This window comes from Toxorhynchites rutilus, chromosome 3, assembly GCF_029784135.1.
Source record: "Toxorhynchites rutilus septentrionalis strain SRP chromosome 3, ASM2978413v1, whole genome shotgun sequence".
Classification (NCBI taxonomy): Eukaryota; Metazoa; Arthropoda; class Insecta; order Diptera; family Culicidae; genus Toxorhynchites; species Toxorhynchites rutilus.
This window is the reverse complement of record NC_073746.1, coordinates 180449332-180464490: the sequence shown is the minus strand read 5'-3', so window position 1 is coordinate 180464490 and position 15159 is coordinate 180449332. Positions and strand designations below refer to the sequence as shown.

The following is a 15159-nucleotide window of genomic DNA, read 5'->3' as shown; positions in this document are numbered from 1 at the left end:
TGATTGATTTACGGTTTATTCATAATTTAGCAGCTTAGCAATGTTAATATTTAAAAAAAGAAATGAATCATAATTCAATCTATATATCACCAGCAGACGAAAGTCTGTTTGCAGATGCAACGAATGGCATCAATGAAAAGTAACATACCCAATACGATTAATTGTATCGAATAAGTATTCGATATCGCTCAGTACCAAATGATTCATTTGCAGTTATTGATGGTGTTATTTGGAATTTTGACTCTCTTCGGTCTTGTCACTGTTATTGCTTCCGTCCAAGTTCTCGCTCTGCTCTGGCTTTTGTTCTTTATTCACTCCTAGACCTAACCAGTTAGAGATCATCGCGATACCTTCATCCGTTGACTCACTAACCGCAGCTAAAATATCCGCAGTTGATAAATTATCCAGGATTGACAGTGGGGATGTAACGTTTTGCGCAGGAGAAATTGAATTTTGCTCGTCTCCCACATTTTTCTCTTCGGTGATCACTGGTGCAGCATCAGTACTGAATTGTAAAAAATATAAAAGCGTTCAATTAAGTTTTTTAATTTGAAATTGCTCATCTCATACCTTTCTTGTGGTTGTTGTTCTTTGATCTCCTCTTCAGATGATTTAATAAGCTCCACTCCGCTGGGACCCATTCGGAAGCAGCCAAGAGGGAGTTCGACTTGTACTTCTCCTAGCAGCATAGGTTCCAGTTGCAGACAGCCTCTAAGGCCATCGTCGGTCGGCAAGAGTTCACGGAATCGGGCGCACATTTGGGCCAACTGGGCAAACATATTTAAACAAGTTGGTGCCGGATCGGGTCCTTTCACGCGTTGGCTGTGCAGTACACTGTCACCGTACGAAACGTTCAATGCGATGCCTTCCTCCGCCGAGATATATTTTAGTCGAACGCAGCCTATTTCCAACACAAACAAAAATTGTACTAACTCAAATTAGCGGGTTAATTATCGGGTCTTACCTGGACCACCGAGATCGATGTAGGCCATATTGAAATCTATACAGCAGATACAGGACGGACCATTGCAGAGACAATTACTGGGACCAATTTCTTCTTCCTTCGCTTCGACATCGGTTGAAAATGAGAGATGATCTGGAATTGATGTTGAAAACCAGGTTGAAAAAGTGTGTATTGAAAAATTATCATTGTTTTATTAATGTATTTACATTTTTTTTCACATTTTTTTTAATATTCGTATGATTGATTGCTATTTATATTTTGAACAGGATTCTCGTATAACTGTTTAAACACAGTAAAGGAATACAATTTTTGGTTGCTATGTAACTCCGTCTGAATGCGAATGACGGATCGCTATAGCAGCATGTCCGAAAAATAACCTGAAACTATTGAGAACCATAGCAGAGGGTACAAAGCCTTTGCTTGATAATCGCTAGGGAACCACGCTATAGAGGCGACCCTTCTGGTCTTCGGCTAATATCATACTAACATTCCTTCCCTTCTCCTGGTGACTGTAAGGACGTGGACGGCGTCGTTATTGACTATTTAAAGCTTGATTCACCGAAACTTGCACAATGAGAATGCACAAGCTCAAGCTCAGCTCAAGCTACGCATTCAACACAATGTAATACGTATGCCCAACATGTGAAGGATGTAAAGTAGTTACACAATGGAGCGGCTGCACTCCAGGTTAGGGGCGTCTCAAACAGCGGTGGTACTCTAGAGATGCGGCTGAAATATGAAATGCTGTGTCTCGCCAGCTATACCCAAGACGATAGTCCCGTCACGGTAAGGTGGCATGATGAGAAACATATTACTACGAATAATCAAGAAGGAAATATGGATCGGAACAATCGGCAACGGCAGGTTCCTGATGCATCAGCTTGAACCCCGTCACTTTGGTATCGTAGCACTGCAAGAGCTTTGCCGGGGAGGAGAGAACGTACGAAGGATGTGTGGCCGCAGGGCCCAATCCTATCAGAGTGGTGGCACAAAAAATGAGCTGCATACTGGCTTTATTTAGTTGGGTTAGATGCAAAGTCGTGTGATATGTGGCAGGCGATCAGCGGCTGGATGTGTGTATTGCGGTTTTACAACTACAGTATAATCAATGGGAACTGGCCCATTGGAACGAAGGAAGACCCGATGTCGAGAAGGAAGCCTTCTACGTGCAGCTGGAGTATGTCTCCGACAGTTGTTCGCGTCGAGATATCAAGATTGTCATCGGGGATATGAACGTTCAGATCGGAAGGGAAGATATGTACAAGCCGGTGATCGGACATGACAGTCTGCACACCGAGACGAACCACAACGGCCAACGATGCGTAAGCCTTGCAGCTTCCCGGGGACTGGTAGCCCCAAGTACGACCGGCAGAAACGATTAGTATGACGGGGAATGCGAGGCAGCGGTAGCGGAGAAAAATCGTACCTAGGCGAACTACCTGAGCGTCCGGACGAGAAAGAATTTGACCAAACACAGACGGACACGGAACGACATGACTGCGGTTCTGAGAAGAAAGAAGTGCCAACAGGAGGATCGTGACCATGAGCAGCTGGATAAGCTGTTTCGTGTCGATGAAACACGGAAGTTTTACGAAAAGGCTAACCAATCCCGCGGAGCGTATGTGCCGCAAGCCGACATATGCAAGGACGTGAAAGAAACCTGATAACGAACGAAGGCGAATTATTCGCAGGTGGAAGCAGTACTTCGACGAGCACCTGAATGGCAACGCAGCGAGCGAAAGCGGAAGTGGAAGTGACCTGGGTGAACCAACAGCAGATGACGGGGTACTAGCCCCCGATCTCCATGAGATGCCCGGACACCGGACAGACATGTGATAGAACGCACTCCTATATCAACTTCTATCTATATAAAAAAAATCGTCACCGAATGTGTTGATAAGAGCAAAACTCGAGCAAGGAATTGTCCGATTAAGGGCTGTCTTCATTCTATCATATTTTCTGTATCAAACATTTATTCCATCGGAGAATGTTATTTGCAAGTGGTTGAAAAATCTTGAACGATAATTGTGTCTGAAAATAATCTGATATTATAATGTCGAGTTTTGGTAGAAGTACTGAAATTTTATAGTTTGTCGAAATTCTCTAATTTTAAAGGGTAGATTAGAAGATCAATCAATGAACAGTTTCGCGATTAGACCCATGAACGTGCGCTTAGTAAGAAAACGTGGATTTTGGGCGGGACGAAGTTTGTCGGGTTAGCTAGTGATAATATAAAATCATGGTCAGATGCAGTTTTTTTTTGTTAAATTACTTTCACAGTTTTTGAAAAAAAGTGTTCCTCTATTAGGGAGAATACATATTCGATACGAAAAGTCAATACTCAAAACTCAATACCACCAACCTGGATTGAATAAATGGACATTGAAGTTAGTGTTTCAAAATCTCTTCTCTCAATCTAGAATTTATTTCAAAGATTACAGCTTAAAAGACATTTGAGAAGATTGAGTTTTTAAAGACGGATTGATGGCGAAAGATTGTGGGACAAAACTGTGTATATAAAATTAATTAAATGTATGCCTGCCCTTTGAAAATGATGCTCTCGTTTTCACAAGAAATTAGGGATGGGTTATATCTATGATATAACCGCAAGGTTAACGTAGGACTGCCGTTGGCTTAGTAATCAATTGTATTTCTTCAATTAACAATAATCCCACCTCGGATGTTCCTCATTGGGTACGATATCGCCGCTGCGCAGAGATATCTTTTGTGTGTATTGATTAAACCAGTGAATGAATGAAACTATTTACGAATTCAATTGCAAACAAATCCCAATTCAAGTCAATTCATACATTATGGTATTAGTTAGCTAGGTACACCCGTGGCCGAGTGGTTAGCGTCTCACATTATCATGCCGGGTGTTCGGGTTCGATTCCCGTTCTGGCCGGGGGATTTTTCGTCAGAAAAAAACGTGTGGTCACGAGTATTCTAGAGTTTGCCCCTCGGAAGGCGTGTTATTTGGCTTAAGAAATCTCAACTAAGCATTAATAAATGACGCTAGTTAATGCATACGTTGAGACGGCAAAAGTTCCACAGGGAACGTTAACGCCATTCAAGAAGGTAGTAGTTAGCTAATCAACAAACGGTATGGGTAGAAGTTCAGTGAGCTGGCGACATGAAGAGATATCTTCTAATGCAGTCTTGAATAATCAAGCCAAAGCGTTGCATTTGTACCCGCTTTTGTAGACCGTGATAGCAAAACGAATTCCGGAGTGTAAAAATGCTTGGAGGTATAAAAGTATTGCCGACTTGAATGTATCTGCAATACCGATTTTCCCAAATTCTTGGTTTCGGAATCTGTATTGGGAAACACATTCCGGTTTGCAAAAATGCAAACGAGTACAAAAGCTCCCGCTGCTTGCATCTTTTTGAAGTCTGTGTTAGAGAAACATTCCGATTTCCAGAAACGCAAGCGAGTACAAAAGTACCCACAGCCAGGGCTCGGCATAGTCATAGTCAACTGAGGATAGTCGGCTGACTAACCATAGTCAGTCGGAAATGACTTTTGGCTTCTTCACTCAGGCGTTTAGTCGCTATCTCCCTCTACCGACTGGACTATATCATTTCATTCTTCCCAGTCAAGTTGTCTTCATTGCATTTTGAAGTGACTTTCCCCAAAACGAATTGGTTCCTCTCTCTCCCATGCACATTTGCATGCATCGATGTTTGAGTTCAACGTGGTTTGACAAACGCTACAGGTGAGCTAGATTTTTTTGTATCGTACACGAAAATTACTCACACGTATAAAATAGTGTGCAGTGTGTGCGCGCGCTATTTACTAATACGAGGACCTGCGAGGACCTTTATAGCATACTTGATAAATGTCTAAGCTCGTTGGTTTGATTTCCCGATGGATAGAAAATAAACCGTCCATAGATTGTTGGCGGCCACTGTCAAAGCAGTTCTAATCGAAGCGAAGCTACTGGGAGTAGAGTCGGTCTCCATGGTTTTGAAATCTTTGTTAGAGCCCCCGCAGACTACAGACTTTTGTCGGCCGATAGATTGGTCAGTGTGCGCACTAGCAACCCAACCCGACCAAACTATCGGCTGAAAAAAAGTCTGCAGTGTGCGGGGCTCTAAGGGTATGTTTTGGCCACTCAAATATTATCTCCCTCTTGTTTAAATCCTATCTGCTCACTATCAATCTTTATTTTCTTTTTTCATCTTCTTCGCGTACCCACGTTTATTTGCCAACGCTACCATTTACCATTCGTATTGTGAGATTTCATGCCATTTCCGGTCTTTTAAATTCGCTTTTAACGAAACGGAAGTCATTATCCTCAATTAAAATAAAAAATTACATCCGAATACGATATTCGAGTTCCGCTGGTAAGACACCCGCAACCAATACCCAAATCGTATGGGGTTTCATTTGTTTTTTGTCATTCAATATTATTATTAGCAAACCGGAAGACGAAACAATCTTACAATAAAATATTCTCCACCTGATGATTCTTGTAGGAAAGTTCCTTAATTTTACTATAACCTTGTTTAATTGTGTGTGATTTATACATGAAAACGTAAAAAAAGTGTTTGAAGTGAGTCAAAATGTTGTCACATCACGCTGGAATGGATCGTATACTTTGCGTGACGTTACAACAACTTCTAGAGACAGCTGATTCTCCTCCATTTGTGGACCGATCTTAACCAAGTTTTGTGGGTTGTTGACCCTTATTGTTTGCTCAGAGATGAAAATATTTGCCCAATATTTTCATACCCAAGTATGAAAATATTTGAACTTAGGTTCATCAGATAAACTAAAACAATGCTTCATTTTTGAGACGTGACAACGCTTTGAAAGACCTGTTTTTCAAATCCTTTTTTCTCACAACTTACAAAATGAAACCTAGCTACCAACGGCTCTTCAAACAAGTATTCAATTATCCATCCAATGATATGTAGACATTGAAGTTTGGTCGAGCAAGTGCATAGATATCTTAAGAAACATAAAAATAGTGAAAACCTGAAATATTCCAAATTATGTTGTTTTTTAAACTCGCCTCTCTCAAAAGTTGGTGTATAAAAATCAAGTTCGTTTCAAAGAATTTATGATATAAATAGTGCTTACTCAAATAAAGCTTTCAATTTTCTCCTAAAACTAGATTTGAAATTTGGTTCTCTGGTGCATAGCCTCATGGAATGGGTCATATGCGTTTTGCGAACCCTATTGGTGTAAGTGATTACGTCACCTATGCTAACCTGGGCAGTAATATTAAATAAGAATCTTTGCTCTATTAACTTTAGCCATTTTTTAAATTAAAAGAGGCAAAGGCTAAATAAATCGCTGTTCAACTGAGGTTGCAATTACTCACCTTGTTTGTAACGGGATTGTGGTACAGTTAACTTAGCTGGGTGTTTCATGTATCAAAATAATAATTCTAGTATCTGTCACGCAACTATTTTATTAAATTCATTTTATAAACATATCGAAGATTATTAGATTTTTCAACCTAGTCCGTTTTGATTCTACAAAGATAGTTCAGCGGCATCAGCTTCTTATTGCCGTTAATGGAAACAAACGCCTCTTTGCTGCTGGACATCGAAAGGAATTCGCCCGTTGTTTCGCGCTCATCTCCGAAAATCACTTTGAAGCGATCACCCGGACCTGGGACCACCGGCTGCAGATTCTGGTATAGTACCGAAAGAACGCGATCCTCCTCTGGCAAAAACACCGAACAGTCGCCACTGTTAACCGTTCTTATGATGCCTGTCTGACCAGCCAGATCGGCATCCTCATGGTTGCGAATCTCTACATCGATTCCTGTAGTGCACCATTCGCCTAATTGTGAGTCCAAACTGGCACCCGGTGTCTGGGGATTATACGGAGACTGTGGAGCCGGAGAAGGAGAATATCCGCTTGGTGAGGGTGTGCCCATGTATCCAGCCTGATACGGCGATGGACTTGGGCTGGGACTTTGCTGATATGGACTGTAGTTTTCCGAATTGAACATATTTCCTGGAGTATGTGGGGCGAACGGTGTATTTATCTGATAACCTGGTGTGCTGGGGTTGTAGCCAGGACTCGGTGATTGTTCTTCCATGTTGAAGTCGAAGTCGTTGGACCGTGCCGGTGTATTGGTGACCAGCGGATCCCATGCACCGTGCCTTGGAGTCATACTGCCATCGTGAGACGGAGTCATTGAACCGTAAGGAGTACGACTACCAACATCGTAGGAAGGTGTCTGCGATCCATGCAGTGGTGTTTTGGAACCCGAATATACCGGAGTTTGAGCGCCATAGCTGCTGCCTGGAGTTCGGCTGGGGGTCCTGACGTAGCTTGAAATCGAACCTTCTTTCGGAGTTGCGCCGGCAATGACAATGTGGTTTCTGTCCACCGAAATCGTTTGACAAGAGGAGTGCAATTCAACACGAGCTGTGCTTTCGGTGGCATCTTTCACGATACCAACAGCACCCTTGTATGGCCCTCCAGTGATTTTGATAGTCTTGCCAAGAATTTCCCGGTCTCGGCTAACACGATTTCCCCCGCCACGACCACCACGGCCTCCACCCCCTCCGCGTCCGCCACGTCCTCCGGATGGGTGCATAGGCGAATGTATTCGTGGTGACATGAATCCAAACTGCCCCATCGGCATCAGAGCGTTAGCCTGCGATTTATTTCCGCCAGCAAGTTGGAGATGTCTAGTTTTGCATACAAAGATACCACCATTTTCGGTATACATCCGCGAGTGGAGAAAGGCTAGATTTCTGTACAAATGTTTGATTTCTCCATCTCTACCAGCATGTGGGCCTTCCATAACTTTCACAATATCTCTGCGACGAATCTGATTCTGATCTGCATCCAATGCTATTGTATTTCGATGCTCTCGGCGCTTCTGCAACGCAGTGGGCTTGCATTCCATCACTTTGCCATGCATTCCCAAAACATGGAAATTTTCTCTTTCCAAGCGTACGATAACGCCCACTGTTTGGGCGTCCAGCTGTACCAAATCACCCCATTGATACTGTCCAAGCGAATCCACACCGGTGGCCATGTCAGAACATAACTGTAAATCGCGAGGGAGAACTTCCAGTTCGTGCATAGTTAAATCTGATACCAGTACAATACGTTGAGGTTCCACACGAACAATCAAACCAGTTTCACCTTCGTAGCGACCAGCTAGAACCTTTGCGTGATCGCCGGTTTTGAAATATTTTCGCAATTCAGAAGCCTTGAATATGAGAGGATCTTTCAAGTCTTCGTGCTTGGGCATGACCGTAATGAGTGCTCCGTCAATGGCGATAATTTTGGCTTGCAAATTCTCCAAGTCTCCAACACAAACTTCAACATTGTCACCCATTGAAAACGAGTGCGACGACACGGGATCCTCCTTAGTAGAAACAGCCAATTCAATATTGATTTCTTCTGGCTGCTCCTCGAAGCGCTCCAATTCTGCTAGAGTTGGTTTAACGCCCTCAGCCAAAATTGCTGACATCGTAAAATTTTTATACAGAAAACCCTTTCGTGAATATCTATTGCCTTCGAAAATCAAAAAATCACCATCGGAAGTTACCTCTCCGCCAATTGCGCGGATTGCTTCCGGATCGAATGGCTTCGCTGGAGGACGGCGTTTCTTCTTGCGCTTGTTTTCATCATTTTCGGACGAAGTCGTTCTCAGAGCGCCTCTCAAACGAGTGTAATCAATACGTGGAAGGAGCTTCAAATGAACCTGATTCTGGGCCAAATCAACATAATCAACCTGAGCGATGTCATCCTTATATATACCACGCTTCAGTCGAACCCACTGTTTCGATTTGAGACCGGTTTGCTCCTTCACTACCTTCAAAATATCGGTCATTTCTTTGATGGGGACCATTTCCTGTTTCCAGATACCCATCCTAAGATTGCCCACATTTGTGATGGCTGACTTAACGTGAGTCTGTTTGTATGCTTCGATGTAAACATATCCTTTGACCCCCTCAGGCGCTACCACCGCTTTGATTTGGAGCGGCTCATCTGTGTTTGAATACGTAAGAAATTTCCTCATCAACAGCAAAACGGTAGCCTTTTCCTCTCCAATCCGACATTTAACCATCCACAAATTTGGATCTTTAATTCCCGGCAAAAGAGTCTGCTGAGTAATTTCATCGGACATTTCTTCACCTCCATCGCCGAAATGTCTCCTGGCAATCGATTCGTCGGCATACTTCTTCCGCAGATATTCCTCAATTTCATCCTCCTTTTGATTGTCCCACAAATTAGTGCCACGACGTCGATTTTCAATTTCACGCGCTGTTTGTCCAAATTCTTCCACCTCGTTCCCAACAATCCCAATCTCTTGGGCTCCCTCCTCCCACTCTTCGTCTTCGTCCACCTCGTCGTCTACTTCAGCTTCGTCAATGATAAAACCACCAAAGCGCTCCTTTTTCTTCTTCTTCCTCCCACCGCGGCGATCATCATCGTCTTCGTCATCTTCGAACTCCTCCGAGTCCAAGTCCTCTCCTTCCGGCTCTTGCTCATCTTCTGCTTCCTCTTCGTCGTCTGACCCAGCGGACATTTTGCGTTTTTTCTTTGGCCTCGGTTGTTCGACATCTGACCCGGATCGGGATCCCGACGCGGAACGGGAACGGGATCGTGACGCAGATCGGGAGCGAGAACGCGACACTGACCTGGAAGCGGAACGCGACATCGAACGGCTTCTATTCGACACTCCACTTTTTCGCGACCTGTTGGATATCACACTATCATTATCCGAGCCACTGCTGTCCGACATTTCGGTTTTTTTCTTCTACTTGAGCACTAGAAATAAAATTTGTTCCAAACTACAGCACGGCGAAAGGAAAGAAACTGAAACTGAGTGACGTTTTACAATCGTACATCCATTTATACGGGGCCAAACTAAGGGGTAAACATAATATTACCGAGGTGGGTATATAAATGTGTGTTTAGGTAGGTGGGAAGCAAGGAGCTGAAATTGACAGGTAGTTCGTTTTCGACAGTATGAAGATAAGACATGGAAGATGCGAGAAGGGATGAAAAATGACAGCGACTTTTTTTGTTTATAAACGAAGCAGGTTTAATTTTTATGCTACATAGCGGTCCCCACCAACATATACCTACGCTGGGCCGGTTTCAGTCGAACTAGCTGTTGTGTCTCACAACCCGATCGATCAGGTGAGTCTCCAACTAAAGCAGTACGGCACAAGCCCGCCGGTAGTGGTTCTTTCATATACCCACTAGCAAAGCTCCCACAATCGCTGAGTTGCCATTCCCAGAAGCAACGGCAACAACCCTCACGTCCCGTAAAACAGCAATGCAGACAATAACTTGCAGCAGTCACCGAAACACAACAATGATGCCAACAGCGTAAACAAATAAACAAAACCAACGTTTATGCACAGCAAACACATAGCTCCTCATTGCATGCCATCCTCTTTATCGGAAAACTCTAGCCGTTCGTTTGGCCGCTGTCAATTCGAACTCAAGTAATGGCTGAACAGCAGTTCTGACATAACGTTCCACCTTATTATACCGCCCTGGTGGGAAGATTCGTAATTTCACTCGGGATTGGCGATCTAACGTACAAATCTACACCTAGGCGGCGCTGCGGTGAAAGTGATGATGTTTTTAAATTTTGCCATGTGAGCTTATGGAAGGTTTGTAGTTCTTTCCACAAATTACAATGTTATAATCATAAAAGAATATTTGATTGCGATGAGTTTGTAAGAAATTTAATTCTGCGCAATTTTATATATAACATGTTATTTATTTACCTCTTTCAGTAGTGAAAACTATAAATATGTTGACAATGGTTGAATTAAAGAAGGAAATTCGAGAGCACAATCAAACACAAGTAGAAAAATGTACAATTCCTGCATGTGAGAACTACCTTGGAAAGCCCGGAAGTAAAATATACGTGATTTGTTTTTGAGTTTTAGGTTACATTACCATCATTTTCTTAGTTCAAAAACAAAATCCAGATGTCTCACCGATCGTTTACGTTTTGCGTTAGATCGCCAATTGACGAATTTACGTTGGATCAACGTGTCGTATTACAGATCTGTCCAGTTATATAATTGTCACATTCAATGTAATTTACTGTACTTACATATTTTATTAACACACCTTAAATGTATTCTAAGTTCATCTGCACACTAGGCAACCTAATTTGGAAAGAAACTTAGGCCTTCTACACATTGGGCAACCGCAACTCGATCTATGCTGGTGATGTCAATCGCATCTCCAACTCAGCTCTGCACATTGAGGCAACTCAAACGTGATGAAATCGTTAAGTTTTCATCCGTCATCATACACTGGCAGTGATGCCATTTCTTTAACTACTGAAAGAAATCATATGAGCAGCAATTCATGAAAAATGTTTATTTTTGCAAATAGCGTCAAATTGAATGTATTCGCAACATTTTGAAACTCTACAATGGAATCAAAACGGAATCTTTGAAATATAATTTACGCTATACAGAAAAATCTGTTTGTATGGCATTCCTGGATGTAATGCTTCAGCCCGAGATGCCAGATTTGAAGATATGTTTTCATTTTGAAGACATTTAACTTACGTCGAGGACATTTAATTTTGTGAAGACATTTTGAAGATATTATAAAGTATGTGAAGACATGTCACATACCCCTATTCATTAAACCGTTCCATGACGTTCCGGATTTTATGTTTTTGATGCAAAAACAAAAGTTAATGATTCTGAAGTACTTCATTGCACTTCTGACTGTTCATTCGTGTTGATGAAAATCTATTTGAACCAGGTCTTTTTGAAAATATTTTCCTCAAACCATCAAACTGCCGCCTGCAAAGTTACGAGTTGAAAAGTTACATGACACGTAAGTCCTTGCAGTATGAATAAATTATATTCAAGTTGAATTTCTTTTTATCCGAGAAGTTCTCCCAAAATAATGAAGCCCATGGGATTAGTTTCCTCACTAGTTTTGAACCTGCAGCTTTGGAGATGATATTTTTCTGGTTTGGGGAGAATTATCTCAGAAAGGCCTGGTTTGAATAGCTTACCATCAACACGAGTGAACAGTCAGAAGAGCAACGAAGTACTTCAGAATCACTTACTGCTGTATTTGTATAAAAAACACCGTGATAGTTGGGTAATTTGGCATCAATTCATAAAATCCGGAATGTCATGGCATAATTCAAAGAATAGGGGCTCCAGATTCTGGACTGGTCAGCTTGCTTTCCAAATCAAAACCCTATCAAGAACTTATGAGTACGAATAGTAGATGCAGTTTACCTGCAGTATGAGTGATTTGAGGAGATTAAACGAGCAGTATCCTCTGCGTAGAACGAGATATACACTACAACATGGCGCAGCTTAGTCGAAACCACCCCGAATGTGTCGTTTGAACTGATTGAGAACTAAGGATGACCTACGAGATAGAAATTTATTGTAATTCATGTGTGTTGACGTTTGTTTTGTAAAGGAGTGAGAGTTTTTGCATCTGGTTCTATAGTTATGAAACACTGGAAATTTTGGTTTTTTGAATGTTTCGCGCATGGACACAACGACACAGTTCAGATGGCCATTCTTATAAATGAAGATAGTTACTATATTCTACACTATATACTTCAATCCAACCGACTTCTTGGGGAAACGGGGGAAACTCAGAACAAATGAGAGTCAGCTACTGCCACATCTCAGGTAGCTTTAGGCCCACTGGATATGAATCAGATGAGGCATATCATATCAATCAATGAACCACGGGTTTGGCCTGAGCCGCTGAGGGCAGGTCAGATGGTCTTGCAGGTTATCAACTAGCAACCGAACGGGTAGCGCTAAGTTCACGTAGGCGAGGCGTATCCACTCATTGTCTGAACCACGGGTTGTATTGGAATCGTTGGTAATTGTAGTGATGATTGAGCCCTTGAGTGCAAGTTTACTTTCAAGTAGCCTTGGAGCGACTAGATAGGGAAACTGCCGAACCGCAAGCCCAGATCGAAAGGCCGAACACACATCTACTGCCTAGTTGGAGCAGAAATAAATTGAGAATCATTATCACAATATAACGTCAGTGGCGTCGACTGGGTGATGCGGAGGGGAAGGACCGCCCCGAGTGCACGATTTTAGGGGTGCAGAATGAATCGAATTTATATGAAGAAATTGGATAAATATGATTTCTGACGGTGGGTGGTGGCAAACGGTGGCAAATCGACTTTTCCGCCCCGGGTGCGACAAAGACTCTCCCCTGAGTGCAAATGTTTTCAGGATAATGGTTTTTATTTCTCTAAATATGGCGAATGTATGTGCTAATGTATGAAAATTTACTCAAACTCATAATCGTATGCTGATTGAAATCTCTACTCGATTTCGAAGGCGTTGGCCAATTTCCTAATTCCATTCTTATTATGGTATCCCTTGTTCATTGCAACTATCTTTAGCTGTCTTTTGCCTTATCTACGAGTTTTTTGGTGTATTCAGAAGGTATATTCATCAATTTTTTCATGAAGTGGTTTTTAAAATCGTTATTTTTAGAAATTTCATGGTTTCTAAATTTCCTGCACAGATAACCTTCTTAGTTTTTTGCTGGGATTGATGTCAGAAGATTGTGGAGGAATATCAATAACTTTTGAGTAATTGCAATGTAACCATGTGCGAACTTCATATGTCTTGAGCTCTGGGTCATTGTCTTGGCAAAACTTGAATCCTCGATTCCCTCTCATTTTGTCCACACTTTGCTACATACTACACCTTTAGGATGTTCAAGTAAACTTTCTGATTCATTACACCATCGATAAAAACCAAATTGAGCAAACAAAAAGTTTGTAATGTGCCTAGGAAGGGCAACTTGAATGCCCGAGCACAGAGGCACAAACCGTTTCTCAGCAAAAAAAAAAAGATCAGTAACTCCAATTTGATTATTCCAAACAGCATGAAACACATGAGTTTATAACTGGTAAGATGTTATTTCCATAGATGGGACCTAATTTGCTATTTTTGACTCCGATGGTTATCGTTTCGTATGGAAGAAGCTAACGATGAATTAAACGTAAAAACAATCTAAAAGCAATGTGATGGTGGAGGGATGATATGAAGGTGCATGTATGAGGAATTTGGCTTTCATCGATGGTGTATTGGGTAAGAATGTTTACTCGATCATCCTGAAGGAAAGTATCAACAAAGTGTCAACAAAATGGGATAGATTTGAGGATTCAAGTTTTGCCAAGACAATGACAATGCGTTATTTTCGTGAGCTAAGTGCTTCTATTCATTCTTTCAAACATTTTGACGTAGGACTACGTCTAACCGGAAGATATAGGGGGTGAAATGGAAATCTAGGCACTGAACAAGTAGGAAAAAATGCAAGATTTGGAACGCTTATAACTCGAGCATTTCTCAATAGATCGCAAAGGTTTTTGCATCAATTGATAGGAAATATATCTACGCATCTATCATAACGAATAACATTTCATTTTTCTTGAGATAAATAATTGAATAATTGTGAAATATCAAGCATTGTCCAAATACACTATGTGCCCATTTTTGATTGGTCCATTTTGTGCTCCTCAAATCGTACCGACCAAAACGGGCAACCAGAGCAGCAGCGAAATAGAATGAAGCACGATTGGAAAGGAAAAAGAAAAAAATGAGGGTAACATTGGTCGCAGTCTCACACATGCGTAATTCTCGAGCCAGCCAGTCAGCTTAAAAATCCCCGCTCCGCTGCCGTAACGATTAGTGATCCCCGATTTTTGAAATTAATCGTTCATCAGCTACTCGAATACTTTTCAGCAGTTTGTTATTCGATACGATTAGTCGCCCCAAATAATCGATTAATCGATTAATCGTCACACTAGGAGAAATAATTATTTAGACTAACATTTCTCGTTTGCTAGAAAGCCATCTAGAATCAAAAAAGTGTTCATTTCGCCTGAAAATCTATTTTTCTCCTTCACGCTCCCCTAAAGTCGTAAACGAAGCTCAATTCGCGTTGACGGAATTGAGCTTTGTTTACGAATTTAGGGGAGCGTCAAAGATAATGATTGATTTTCAAGATAAAACTGCAGCCGCGTATGTTTTTTTCTCTCTGGATTTGGATCGATTAATCGACGTAAATTATTCGTTCGCTTCGATTATCGGTTGTGCAGTATTCGTTCGATTAATAATCGATTTCTGTATGAAGTATTCGATTAATCGATTAATCGAACGATTATCGGGGATCACTAGTAACGATCATTCTCATCCAAACCGTACACCACATCGGTTCG

At 41.8% G+C, this 15159-nt stretch overlaps 2 protein-coding genes across 4 annotated transcripts in view; both read right to left on the bottom strand.

Moving 5' to 3' along the window:
• The window catches only part of LOC129777773 (uncharacterized), a 33434-nt gene continuing 18275 nt past the window's right edge, over window positions 1-15159 (bottom strand). For 2 of the 3 annotated variants that reach the window (XM_055784253.1, XM_055784251.1), the window contains exons 2-4: window positions 965-1096; window positions 571-901; window positions 1-505 (exon numbers count right to left, since the gene is read on the bottom strand). In XM_055784253.1, coding sequence (XP_055640228.1) covers window positions 226-505; window positions 571-901; window positions 965-992 — 639 coding nt within the window. In that variant the 5' untranslated portion in view covers window positions 993-1096 and the 3' untranslated portion in view covers window positions 1-225. Of the gene's footprint in view, window positions 506-570; window positions 902-964; window positions 1097-6294; window positions 6436-15159 lie in introns of those variants that run through there. The other variant, XM_055784252.1, reaches the window with a different exon arrangement.
• Window positions 6433-9757, bottom strand: LOC129777771 (transcription elongation factor SPT5). The gene has a single exon (XM_055784250.1). It carries the CDS (start codon window positions 9691-9693, stop codon window positions 6433-6435), a length of 3261 nt encoding a protein of 1086 aa, XP_055640225.1. The 5' UTR covers window positions 9694-9757.

Excerpts from the sequence above, each read along its gene's own strand:
- LOC129777771 (XM_055784250.1), bottom strand. The coding sequence starts at position 9,693 with ATGTCGGACAGCAGTGGCTCGGATAATGATAGTGTGATATCCAACAGG.